At 50.9% G+C, this 11,843-nt stretch overlaps 4 protein-coding genes across 4 annotated transcripts; 2 read left to right on the top strand and 2 right to left on the bottom strand.

Moving 5' to 3' along the window:
* Positions 1–589: 589 nt before the first annotated feature.
* Positions 590–1,788, bottom strand: BO82DRAFT_359933 (glutathione S-transferase family protein). The gene is made up of 3 exons (XM_025636705.1): positions 1,225–1,788; positions 836–1,158; positions 590–785 (listed from the first exon to the last, which is right to left on the bottom strand). The coding sequence occupies exons 1-3, from the start codon at positions 1,576–1,578 to the stop codon at positions 683–685; spliced, it is 780 nt and encodes a 259-aa protein (XP_025485749.1). The 5' UTR covers positions 1,579–1,788; the 3' UTR covers positions 590–682.
* A 1,019-nt stretch (positions 1,789–2,807) lies between these two features.
* On the top strand, positions 2,808–7,496 carry BO82DRAFT_298445 (NACHT domain-containing protein; the record flags this gene model as incomplete). Its single annotated transcript, XM_025631987.1, has 1 exon — positions 2,808–7,496. The coding sequence occupies one exon, from the start codon at positions 2,808–2,810 to the stop codon at positions 7,494–7,496; it is 4,689 nt and encodes a 1,562-aa protein (XP_025485748.1).
* A 426-nt stretch (positions 7,497–7,922) lies between these two features.
* On the bottom strand, positions 7,923–9,405 carry BO82DRAFT_407945 (glycoside hydrolase family 76 protein; the record flags this gene model as incomplete). The annotated part of the gene is made up of 3 exons (XM_025639664.1): positions 7,923–8,501; positions 8,558–9,252; positions 9,345–9,405. 3 exons carry the CDS (start codon positions 9,403–9,405, stop codon positions 7,923–7,925), a joined length of 1,335 nt encoding a protein of 444 aa, XP_025485747.1.
* A 1,243-nt stretch (positions 9,406–10,648) lies between these two features.
* On the top strand, positions 10,649–11,678 carry BO82DRAFT_349069 (Mpv17/PMP22 family protein). The gene is made up of 5 exons (XM_025633860.1): positions 10,649–10,728; positions 10,784–10,838; positions 10,897–11,002; positions 11,072–11,377; positions 11,477–11,678. Exons 1-5 carry the CDS (start codon positions 10,718–10,720, stop codon positions 11,542–11,544), a joined length of 546 nt encoding a protein of 181 aa, XP_025485746.1. The 5' UTR covers positions 10,649–10,717; the 3' UTR covers positions 11,545–11,678.
* Positions 11,679–11,843: the final 165 nt, after the last annotated feature.

Genomic DNA, 11,843 nt, shown 5'->3' with positions numbered 1-11,843 from the left:
TGGTATGCGCAGCGAAAGAACAACCGAATCCTTGGCCTGTTACGAAACGGATCCTTGAGGGAGGCTTTAGCTTACTAATACATCCCACGGGACTTGAGAGAGTGGACAGGTGTGAGAGGGTGCTGTGGACGCGACTGTGGCTGTTGTTCGAGGCTCAGCTGGGATATGCGGCCCGGAGTGCGATGGATGGATTCCTAGTGTGCGTGATTCATGAAACATTAGCGTCAGACTGATGCATATTGGAAGCCGCGCGGCCTGTCCAGATTGACCACCTAGTTGCACTTGGAAGGAGCTTGCACCTTGCTCGTGATCTCCTTCTTCTACCTGTTCCTCTATTCCTTCTTGGTGCTGATGTTCTCGGTGTTCCTTTTCCTCCTCAAATTGCTGGCCTTGGGTGAGATCGAGGAACCAACATGGATAAACTGCTGAGGTACAACATGTCACCCAGTTGCTCTTTTCTATTATCGCTCGCTGTGAGTTTGGATCTAATGAGCGCCGCCCCAGCCACCAACATCCCCCGGGCTACCCTTGCCCCGTACATACATATAGTATCTCGCCTTGAGTCAAAGCACTTTCATGCCAGGAATGAATCTGAAAGACGATTTGGTATTACTTAGATTAAACTGCATACACGAACGATAGAGAAGAATAACATGGATCATAAAAATCGTCAAACGGGCATTCACTCCCAGCAAGCGTAATCCGGGAAGTAGCGGTCATGAATGCGCCGCGCATATTCCACCACCACAGGTAAGCTTTTCAAGATCGCCTGAGTTTCCGGACAGCTGGACACCATGAATTAGAATCGACCATGCTAGATGTTGAGAAGACTTACGCAGAGCAAACCAAAGACGCAGCCAGAAACCCAAACAGAACCGCATCAGCCTCGGTCGGCTCCTCGCCGCCCAGCACCCAGAACGGCCCATCACCCTGCTTCTGGGCCTTGCGAGACACCAGCAGCTCGCTTATACTCATCCAAACGTCCTCCTTGAATCCTTTCAGCTCTTCCAATGTGAATCGCAGGGTGCCCTGATTGTACAGCATCTCCCTCTGTCTCCGGTAGATATAGTATCCCACGCCCACCTTGACCGGGTACGGCAGCGCGCTTAGGGCGTGTTTTCGCATCTCGTAGTAGTTCTCAATCCATTTCTCGTGATTCTGTTGCCTGAATCAGCTTATCGAACCGTGTAGGCAATGAACCAGGCAAGAAAAGGGGAAATGTACCAGATAGAAATACAACCGGTCCTCCAACAGAGCCCTTACTCCAGCATCCAACACCTTCTTCTCCGCATCGAGATCGTGATTAAGATCAGTGATTACCCCATCCTCGATGAATCCACGGGTGATCAGAGCCGAGTCGGAAATGGTGGTCTTCGCGCCCGTCGTCCGGTCAGTGATATCGACGTACGGAATCTTACCCCGCGGGCTGCCGAGCGGTGACCCGGCGTCCGTGCGATACGAGATCCCCGCAAAGCGCAGACGAGCTTCGAGCTTCGTGACGAAGGGGGACCAGGTATATTTTCCAGGCCAGGGGAAGCCACGGTACAGGGTGATCTCGGGGGCTTGGCTGGATGTCATCGTGAAGTGTGTGTTGTGTTGCGGAGAGGTGGAAGAAGTAAGCTTATTGTCGTCTTTGCTGCCGGGTTGTTGGGCGTCTTATAGTCGGGCGCCTAAAATCCGCAGATGCCGAGAAGGATCGTAAGGATCGCATAGTCTCTGTTCGCTTGGGAGATGAGACGAGCGAAGAGATCTTAGCGGCGGGTTAAAGTGGTTACTATGTAGCCTCCTCTTAGCTTTGAAGTCAGGATGTACTAGAATGTCTTTTGTTGGTGTGCATTTATTGGTGGTTGCCTAAGGCTAGCCGGGTGTTGCCTTGACGCTAGTGTTGCTTCTTGTTAGTAACTTGGTTTCTTGCAAGTATCCACCTTGGTATAGTCTTCATCCTTCTATACATTCTTTGTCCGAAGTTAATGACTAGAACTTTCAGATTTGAGATCTCAGTTGAGTCGTGTCGGTGCACTCGCAGGAGATATATGGTTATGCTCGCTCCGTTCTCCTTGTTGGAAACCGTCCTTCATGTCGCAAATCGCCATGAAAACCTGCAAGCCGTATCTCTTCTACTACACTCCAGTGCTGAGATAGACGCAGCAATCATCCACGACTGGACATCCCTCTATCTCGCCTGCCGCTACGGTCATGCAGACATAAACCAGTTCCTCATTTCTTACGGCACAAACGTCAACAAACCCGGATCCCAAGGATGGACGGCCCTCCACTACCCCGAATGGGAATGCCACGCGGATTGTGCTCTCGTTCTCCGAGCAGCAGGTGCAGAAAGCCCCAAGCCCCGGAAGTGCGCTGCGAAGCACGCTAGAATTGCTTGATGAGATCAATCGGCGGCGGTTTCAGGGCTATCCCATTCGCAATCTTTTGATATGGAGCTTGATAGATATCCAGCTCTCAAAATCCTAGAGATTGCCGTGGAACAAATAGCGGTATTGTGACTGGACAGGCTCTGCTGTACCGGCACAAGCACCTGAAATTGCATGAAAGACCAAGACTAAGGACAATATAAGTTACGCGCGCATCAGAAAAAGCTAATCATCGAATCTATTATGCTGCTTCGTGGGCGTTTCAGCCAACTAGCAGGGGTCGCTGCACGTTGCTAAGCCTCAGCGCACAGCCTCGCTCTAGCCGCTAAGCAGCCTACCAATTTTTCCCCGACAGGACCCTCTCCCATGCCTCCTAATCCCTCGTGAACATAATCTCTCATGAACAGAGAAAAGTCCTTGAAGGTTACATTAAGCATGGTGGCTACGTTGCACTGTCCTTCGAGACCGAAAACTGTGGACGAGATCACATCTCGGCTAGGCGATTCTGCATGCGACGAGAAAGAGATATCGGCGCTGCGTGCTTTAATCTCGCAAATGGTGGGCCGATTTCGTGACAAGAGCCGTCCCGGTTACTATGTTGAAGCGTCACATCTGTCACGAGCCACGACTCCGAGACAATACCACCACTTGGCACAAGTCTTCTCGCGGGCGATCGTGGTCAACGCCGAAAAGGGTTACGCACTTGACGGGGATCTTCTCCCTAGCTTCGTCTTTCTCCTTTGCAATAAGCCGGAAGGTTACTCGCGCGATGGGCTTTATGCGGCAGTCAATGCATTGCGTGAAAGGCTGGACTACAAAATCCGCGAGAATGCATTGGAAGCTCAATACCTTCTGTGCTATACGCTCGGCGTCTTGCTCGATGTCGCGGTAGATATCAAAGCGTCAGAGATTGAGAAGGATTCCTTACGAGACCCACTTCTCAAACTACTTGCGGATTTGAAGAAGGATCATGATGAGCCACGCTTGGCTCAAGCGGCAGCCTACGCGTACGAAGCGCTCAGAGGTATTTCAGACAGTCAAGGTCCCTGGGATATCTTCTGGAGCAACAGCGGAAGGGTCATTGCAGTGGCTGCGAAAACTGCCGGGGCTGTCTCAACCATGAATCCAGAAAAGCTACTGGACGCGGGGCCAGACTTGATGGAACTTTTGAAATTGTCGAAAAGAATTTATGACGGGGGCAGGGAACTAGTTGAAGCAATGAGGAAGATAGATGAAGCGTTTGTTGAGAACATTCGCAGACTCCCACATCAAAGGCTCTGGTATGGCATACTTCGGTACACTAGTATGCTTATTTTCGCTGGCGGCAGCTCATTTGACACCCTGGAACACATATTACCTAAGGTCCCCTGTGGGGATAGCTGGCAGTTCTGGTGCGGGTTGTATGCCCAACTCGAGCAAGGCTTCTTGTTGGGAGGTCAACGGGAAAAAAGTCGGATCATCCGAGTTGTCAACGTAACATTCGACCTGAAATCTTTGCAGGAAACAAAGGCAAAAGATTTGCGTGTTCAGCAGTGGATCAACCTGATTTCAGAGACGTTTGATCAGAAAGGATGGAAACAGTCCTTACCAAGAGCTCGAAGATCTTTTCCGTTACGCTTTTTGAAGAAACTAGAGTGCGAACCGCAAGTGAGGAAGCCTTTTGACCCGAATACGGCAGCAGCCATCGGTCGCAGTTTGTTGAAAGATGCGTGGCACGAGTGCAAGGAGGCGCAAAGGTTCTATGCCGATGCCGCGTTGAAGGAGTATTATTTGCAACAGAACCGGCTTAAGATACTACGTCTCTCAAACGACACTCTGGACATCAATAATTGCTACATTAACCTTGGAATTATTGAACCTTCCCTAGACCGACAAAACCAGAAAGCCTTCGAGCTATCCCTCCAGAGGCGTCTACGGGTAGAAGCACTGGGCGAGGGGAAAGCACTTGAATTACAAGAACTTTTTGATGCCCGCAAGCTAAGAAGCCATGTTGATTCTCCCGACAACCAGTTAAGAGCTCCAAGACGCATTCTTATTAGAGGCCGTGCTGGAGTGGGAAAGACAACCTTGTGCAAAAAGATTGTTCACGACTTCATCAATGCCAACTTTCCCCGGTGGAAGTTTGAACGGGTGCTTTGGATACCCTTGCGGAAGCTAAAAGACAAGCCTACTCTAGATCAGTTTCTTTGCCATGAGATTTGGTCGAATCATCGCGAGAAAGACCATTTCATCTCTGCTCTACTGAGAACAGTATATAATCAAGCAGACAACAAGACTCTTCTGTTGCTGGACGGCTTCGATGAGATTATTGGCGCGAAGACTCCCAGTGGAGACCTTGTCAAGTCTCAACCGATTTTGAATCTTCTCAACTACCCGAATGTCATCATTACGTCCAGGCCGCATGCAAGACTTGATAAATCGATTCAGGACTTCGATCTCGAGCTTGAGACGACTGGTTTTCGCTCTGAGCAGGTAGAAGCATACGTCGACCAGATTGTGGGCTGCATTGGCCAGGACGAAAAATCTGCAAGGGAGATCAAGCATTTCATCAACAGCCACTGGTTGATAAAAAGTCTTCTTCAGATTCCTATCCAACTGGATGCTTTATGCTTTGCTTGGAACGAGAGGCTTCTTTCGCAAAAAATCAGAACTATGACTGCCTTGTATCAGGCAATCGAAGTCAGACTATGGAAAAAAGACATGGTTCTCTTGGGAAGGGTGAGCGAGAGTGAGGCTGATAATATATACGTACGGTCTCAAGTTGAACAAGCTATGCATGACCATATCGAGCTAATCCAGAAGCTCGCTTTTACTGGCTTATACAACAGCATTGTTGAATTCACACAACAACATCGAATAATAACATATGCAACATTGCCTGGCTTGGAAGGTAAATCAGATAATCTACTCAATGAAGTATCATTTCTTCGGAGCTCTGGTTCCGGGAAGACTCACCAACGCCAGACTTATCACTTCATTCATTTGACCTTCCAGGAGTTCTTCGCTGCTCATTACTTTGTGCACTGTTGGATGACTGATACCCCGCTGACATGTCTCGAAATGAACTCGACCGAGTGTCATTATCTAGATGCGGAACAGTTCATACACCGCGAGAAGTATAATGGTCGCTACAATGTCATGTGGCGGTTTGTAGCAGGACTTCTCCATGGAAGCGAGAATCAAGAAAGGCTAACCCAATTCATGCAAGTTCTGGATAGTGAGCCAAAGGACTTACTCGGATTTGCACACCCTCGTATCTTGATGTATTGTTTCAATGAGATCCTGCTTCCTCCCGGGCACAGTGCTCTGCGGCAATTGCAACACAGCACCGATGTGGAGCTACTGGCTGCTTTAGTGGGATGTAATGCCCTTTACTCATTCCTTTTGAGTACTGAAATGGAGTTCCCGGACCACTTACTGCGGCGCATCCTGGACAATTCAGATGAGGAACTCGTTATCAGGACTCTCCGCGATATATCAAGCCGTGCCTGGGTATCACCAGCACTCCTACAAAAGATGAAAGATATTGTGCACATCAGTGAGTCCAATAGCTTGAAGCAGAGTGCATTCCTTGCTCTCATTGCGCATGACAGATTCTGGCAAGAGCCGCTCCAAAAGATGCTCGAGACTCCAAAGCTGTGGATAACAGCAACTCATGATTTCGTTTTTATGGCGAAAATGACGAGGGCACAGGAAGAATTCATCAATACATTGTTAGCCAGGATCGAGGCAGAACAGACTCCAGTGCCAGAGTTGGTTGGTACCATACGATGGCAGTTCAGGCTAGCTAAAACAAATATAACGAAGCTTGTATCTCTGCTGAAGGCGCGAGAACCACCGTTGAGGGAGTTTGCTGTGACCACACTCGGGAGTCATTTGTCTACAAACATCGATATCATACCGCGTGTTCTGGCTCTCCGGCATGATAGTGATCTAAAGGTGAGGCTTGCGGTCATCCGAGCTTGCTCCGCGCTCTCTGGCAGGCCATCTGTTCTTGATACATTACACAGTGCCTTGAATGACGACGATGCAAAAGTTCGAGAGCTTTCTGCAGATGCCTTGCGGTCAGAAGAATCTTTGCCCATCGAGATTTTGGACACTCTGGCGTTTCGAATGGAAAATGATGAGGACGCTATAGTGAAGATAAGAACAATGGAAGTATGGAGCAAGCATTGTGCCTGCCCAGCGGACATTGTGGAAACTGCCGTTCCATTCCTGGATGACGGGAACTCTTGGAACGTTAGGCTTGCGGCAGCTAAAGTCATCGGCCGTCAAAAGCTTCCTGAGTCTCGAGTGCGCTCTTTCGTGTCTATGCTCAAACATAAGTCGGAAAAACGAAATCTTGTGCTTGAGATTCTCGAGGAATATTTCGCACACTCCAAGCTCCCAGATGAAGCTTTCGAAGCCTTGCTTGAGATCTGGAGCCACAATGATGACAATATAAGCGGCCTCGTGCCAGTCATGCTTCGGATCAATCATGACCTGAGTGACGATGTTCTGAAATCTTTGGTCTCTTTCCTGGGTCATTCGAATCAGGAGCTTCAACAACTAGCGTGTTGGGTATTTGCCGAACAGTCCCGGCTGCCAAAGTTTGCCACCGTCCCCATCTCGGCTCTGTTGCCCGACCCGGATCTGAAACACGAATACACGACGGCCCTTGCGCTGAAAGCCCTGGGTAGGGACCCGGAACTGCCGGAAGACATTCTCGAGGTCGTGATCCAGACTCTGGAGGCTTCGCGATCATGGAAGAACGTGCTTAGTGCTGTAAATTGTCTCAGAGCACAAAGGCATCTCAGCCAAGGGCTCTCACAAGCCATACTATCAGCCCTCACATGGTCCACGACATTAGAAGTTGAAAGTCTCACTCGCGAGCGTGATGAGTTTAGCACGGTGCTGCCAAACCTCGATGGCGAGCGTTGGGAGATGTTGTTCAAAGTCTGGATAGAGAAAGGCCTGGCCTCCGACTTTTCTTGTGTTCTTCATGGAGAGGAACTTCGGCTTACCACTCCTGAGCGTGCTTTCAGCGTCCATTTGTCGACTCCCCTACAGCGGGAGACTGTCAGAAAGGCAGCGAAGGCTGCTCGAGCGCGGGTACTGGGTGGCTCTGGTTCGGTGCGCGAGTAGGCTTTTAGCAACCTAAGTGGTGATGCTAGCTTAGGTTTCATTTTTAGACGGCTGCATGACTCGATTGAAGACCACACCGTAGGCAGTTTGATACATAGGCATAATCTTTCAGCAGACTGCGCACGCTGTCAATCGGTGCGATTTACAAACCTCGCCATAACCTCTTGTTTGCACGCGAGATGACAATCCAGGCTTTGCCATCCTCAGTCTTGCTTGCGTCGCGCTATCTCGGAAGGGTAATGGCCTTGTGCGTCCAGAATGAGTGACCGGTGCGGTCATTATCGGGATTGGACTGATAGTGTCACATACACTGGGAAGAAGTTACCGGTGTCACGTTAGTCGTCCGCACTACAAACAACTATTGCCTCAAACACGTCCACTACCTGCGCATATCTACTTGTTCAGACCAAGAACTCATTGACAAAGTCAAAGCACAAGGAGCGATATAAGACCTGCTAAAACTCCGGCAGTAGCAACACCAAACTGTCTCTGAGACGATCTGCCAGCACCATTCAATGAAACAGGGACACCAGTACTGTTTGTGGAAGTCCCATTCGTGCCATTAGACCCAGTAGTCTGATTAGCAGTCGCGGCAGCAGTAGCAACGCCTTTCTCAGTGAAGCCTGCCAGATTCGAGAAAAAGATGCTGGTCGCACTGAGCTGTTCCTCTCTCCCATCAGCCCCGTCCCATGTGTCCGAGTACCAGCGACGACCGCAGAGCGTCTGGTTGTTCCCACCCGTGCATTGCTTCGCCGCTCCGACAGCCGACGTCTGCAGACGCGAAGACACCTCAGATGAGATGTACGGCGCGACGATACTGGCAAGCATCAGATCCGAGACAAAAGTCCCCTTGTACGTGTCTTGGAGCGAGTTGCAATTCTCTGTGGGCTCACAAAGGATTTCCGACAGGATCAGGCCGCCGTACTTCTCGGGGAAGAATGTCTCCAGCGAGACGTTGAGCAGGCCGTCGAGACCGGACTTCCATTTGCTGGTTTGACCGTTGGTCTTCGTCCTCGTTAGTTGTTGTTGTTGTTGCTCTAAGTTGTCTTGCAATGACTTACGTAGTTGTACATGTAGGCTGCACCGCTGATATACGGCCCGTAATTGGCCGTCCACTGGTTGTTTCCCTGCGTGGTACAGCCATTGTCCACGTTGGTGCTGTCTGCAATACTCCAGGTTTCGTTGTTCAGCAGCGGCACGCTGGCACTCCAGTCCCAGATCTTCTCCGCCCAGGCCGCATACGTCTGGTTGTGGGTGTACCGGGCCAGCCGCGCAGAGAGCTGGAAGAGACCACCGTTGCTGATGGCATTCTTTAGGGTGTATCCGGACCCAAAGGGCCAAATCTGCCAGCGCAGTCCGCCTTCGCAGTTGCTGGTGTCCCATCGCGCGACTTGGGTGTTGAAAACGCCTTCAGCCAGAGCCAACCACGACGTCTGATTGACATCCTGGGGGTAGTTCAGCTCTGCGGCGGTCATCGCGGCAAGACCCCAGGCCATCTGGTCGTCATTGCCTATCTGCGAGCTCCAGTTCGACGGCATGTAGTCGTTATCGCCAATCTGCCAGTACATGCCCTGGGTGACGGCGGCGTTGTTGGAGGCGTCGCCGGTGAAGTACCAGTACTGGATCATTAGGCTGAAGAGAACGCCGCCCTCTGCCCAGAGGCCGGGGATGACGCCCGGAATTCCCCCGGTCTTGTTACCGTTGTAGTGCTGCATGGTGTTGAATGCGGCGGTGGCGGCTGCATCTTTGATGGACTCTGAATGACAATATGTTAGCGGAAAACAAGAGTCGAATTGATCGAAATCATGCGTTCATTGTTGATGTCCAATTCGATGGCGGACACGGTACCCGCAACAAGCGTAGCGACATATGCCGCTTTCAGGAGGCACTGGAAAGTATTTTTCGCCATATTCACAGGCACCGTGAGAGAATCTGAGCTGTGGCGGAAGGATGGCAGGAACCGAGTCATCCGGGGTGAACCAGAGATCTTAAGTGATAATCCACGAGCCAAGCGTCGGGAGACGCCCGCCTTAGCGTGTGCCAATTCTGGCAGAGCAATAGGCGGATGCTACTGTCTCACTGCCTAATTCCCTAAACGGTTTCACAACAGTTCTTCCAGGTGGAGATGGACAAGTCAGGAACCGGCTCAAAGAGGAAAAGGCTAGGGTCCTGCATCTGGGGCCGAAGACCAAATCAACACTGCGATTGGACTACTGGAAAAGATGTAATTTCGGTTGTTGCGTTGGCGCCAAAATCGGACCCCTTTTAGGGTTCCGAACTATTGACCCCCGCTGCGGGCCGTCAGGGGTGAGCTTCGGAGGCTTGAGCTCGGCGGTGCCGATTGCCGAGAACTGGAATATACTGTACAGACCTTGTGAAATGTGGTTGTTTGAGTCTTTTCTGCCTCATTTTGGGGCCTGTCAATTCTCTTGGTCTCGACTTTTCAGATAGTTCGCGTTGGATTGGGCACTTCGTTCATACTTACCGGTTCGACCTTGGTTTTGTCTTGCTAACTAACTGCCACGATGGTCTAGGATGCATGTCTCGCTTGTCGCTCCTCCTTCCACTTTCGTCTGGTCTGGGGACTTCGATGGCGTCTGCTGTCAACGGAAGCCTTATAGCTAGTGGTCACATGCTTAATCTGACAGCATATTAGACTGGAGAGAAGTCAGGAAGAGGTATGTCTACTCCCACCAGACATTCTGTTCAAGATATCTCGTGCATTCCTCTACCTCCCTGCTCTATAACCCTTGAGCTGAGACCCAGCTAGCGCATTTGGACAACCCAGAGCACAACATAGCATGATCTTCGAACACTCAAGACATCGAAGACATATTTTTTTCCAGCACCGAAAGACATCTGGGTTAGATGCCAAGACTGCATAAAAATTCCCATCGGAGAAGGGCAGCGCATTGACACATTGAATATAGAAAAGACTCCGTCATTTCCCCTGCCCACTCAGATAGAGATAAGGTTATCTCTTAAACCAAGGTCCAGCCACACGCGACGATCGCATTTACCCACGGGACGATGCGTTCATCCCATTGCGTCACACCGGGCCGATTTCCTGTTTGGGCTATCCGCCACAACCTGACTGAACCGACCAACAGTCCACATTCTTGAGAAAAACATCTTCTTCAATTCTAACTCACCCCATCATATTCCCTCTATTGTTCATTTTGACCTCTACTTGAATAAGATTCATAGACACAACAACCACAATGTTTGCCTGGTACGCCTACCCACTATACTCCAACTACTCACACCGAAACTAACGGACAAACCAGGTACCAACGAAGTCTCATCCAACGACCCTACCTCACGCAGGGTCTAACCACAGCCGTGCGCAACCTGTCCCCTCCCCCTCAACGCAGCAATCCCAGAACTAACCAGACTGCAGGCCCTCTTCGCCCTAGGCGACGGCCTCGCGCAAACCGCCATCGAGAAACGCCCCCTGTCCGAATACGATGTAATGCGCAGCAGCCGGATGGCGCTGTACGGTGGTGGTGAGCTTGCACGCCCCCTACCCTACCATCTCCTCATTCATCACAAAGATACAGCACTAACAAAACAAGCCGTCTTCGGCCCCGTGGCCACAAAATGGTACCAACTCCTGCAAGCCCGCGTAGCCTTCCGCTCCGCAGGCAGCACCCTGGTCGCCCGCGTCGGCGCAGACCAGCTCCTCTTCGCGCCGACGATGATCGGCGTGTTCCTGAGCAGCATGTCGCTCCTCGAAGGCAAGAGCCCCGCCGACAAGCTGTCCCGGAGTTACTGGGACGCGCTGCGCGCGAACTGGACGGTGTGGCCCGCCGTGCAGGCGGTGAATCTATTCCTGGTGCCCCTGCCCTTTCGGGTGTTGGTGGTGAATGTGGTCAATGTTGGTATGTTTTCTTTCTTTTCTTTGGCTAACGGTCGAGGGGGGGATTGGGGTGAGGGGCGAGGGGGGTATCTTAAGGATGTTTGCTGACTTTTTGGGGTAGGGTGGAATTGTTTTATGAGTTTAATCAATAATGCCCCGCGCGGGGAGGAGCAGCCGATTGGAGCTTGAGTCATTTGTAGAGTGCTGGGTAGAGGTGGTTTGGGTTTGGGGTTAGATGGAGGGGTTCTTTATGTATGATTCAGGTGGTGGTTCGTGTTGCTTGGTTGTATAGATGGTATAGATCGGAGGGACTTGATTCTGGGTATGGTTACAGCGACAATGTATTGTACTTTGCACTTTTAGCAGTGAACTCCATTGACCATGCACATTGTCATCCGACAAGGGCATTGAGACTATTTCGAGAAATCCATCCCATGACGTATCCGGTGTAGATCGGATTCGGTCATCGTGGGGTCGGCGGCAGCCTT

Source organism: Aspergillus uvarum (assembly GCF_003184745.1).
Source record: "Aspergillus uvarum CBS 121591 unplaced genomic scaffold BO82scaffold_114, whole genome shotgun sequence".
Taxonomy (NCBI): domain Eukaryota; kingdom Fungi; phylum Ascomycota; class Eurotiomycetes; order Eurotiales; family Aspergillaceae; genus Aspergillus; species Aspergillus uvarum.
The sequence above is the reverse complement of the archived record's forward strand: the minus strand, read 5'-3'. Positions and strand labels throughout refer to the sequence as shown.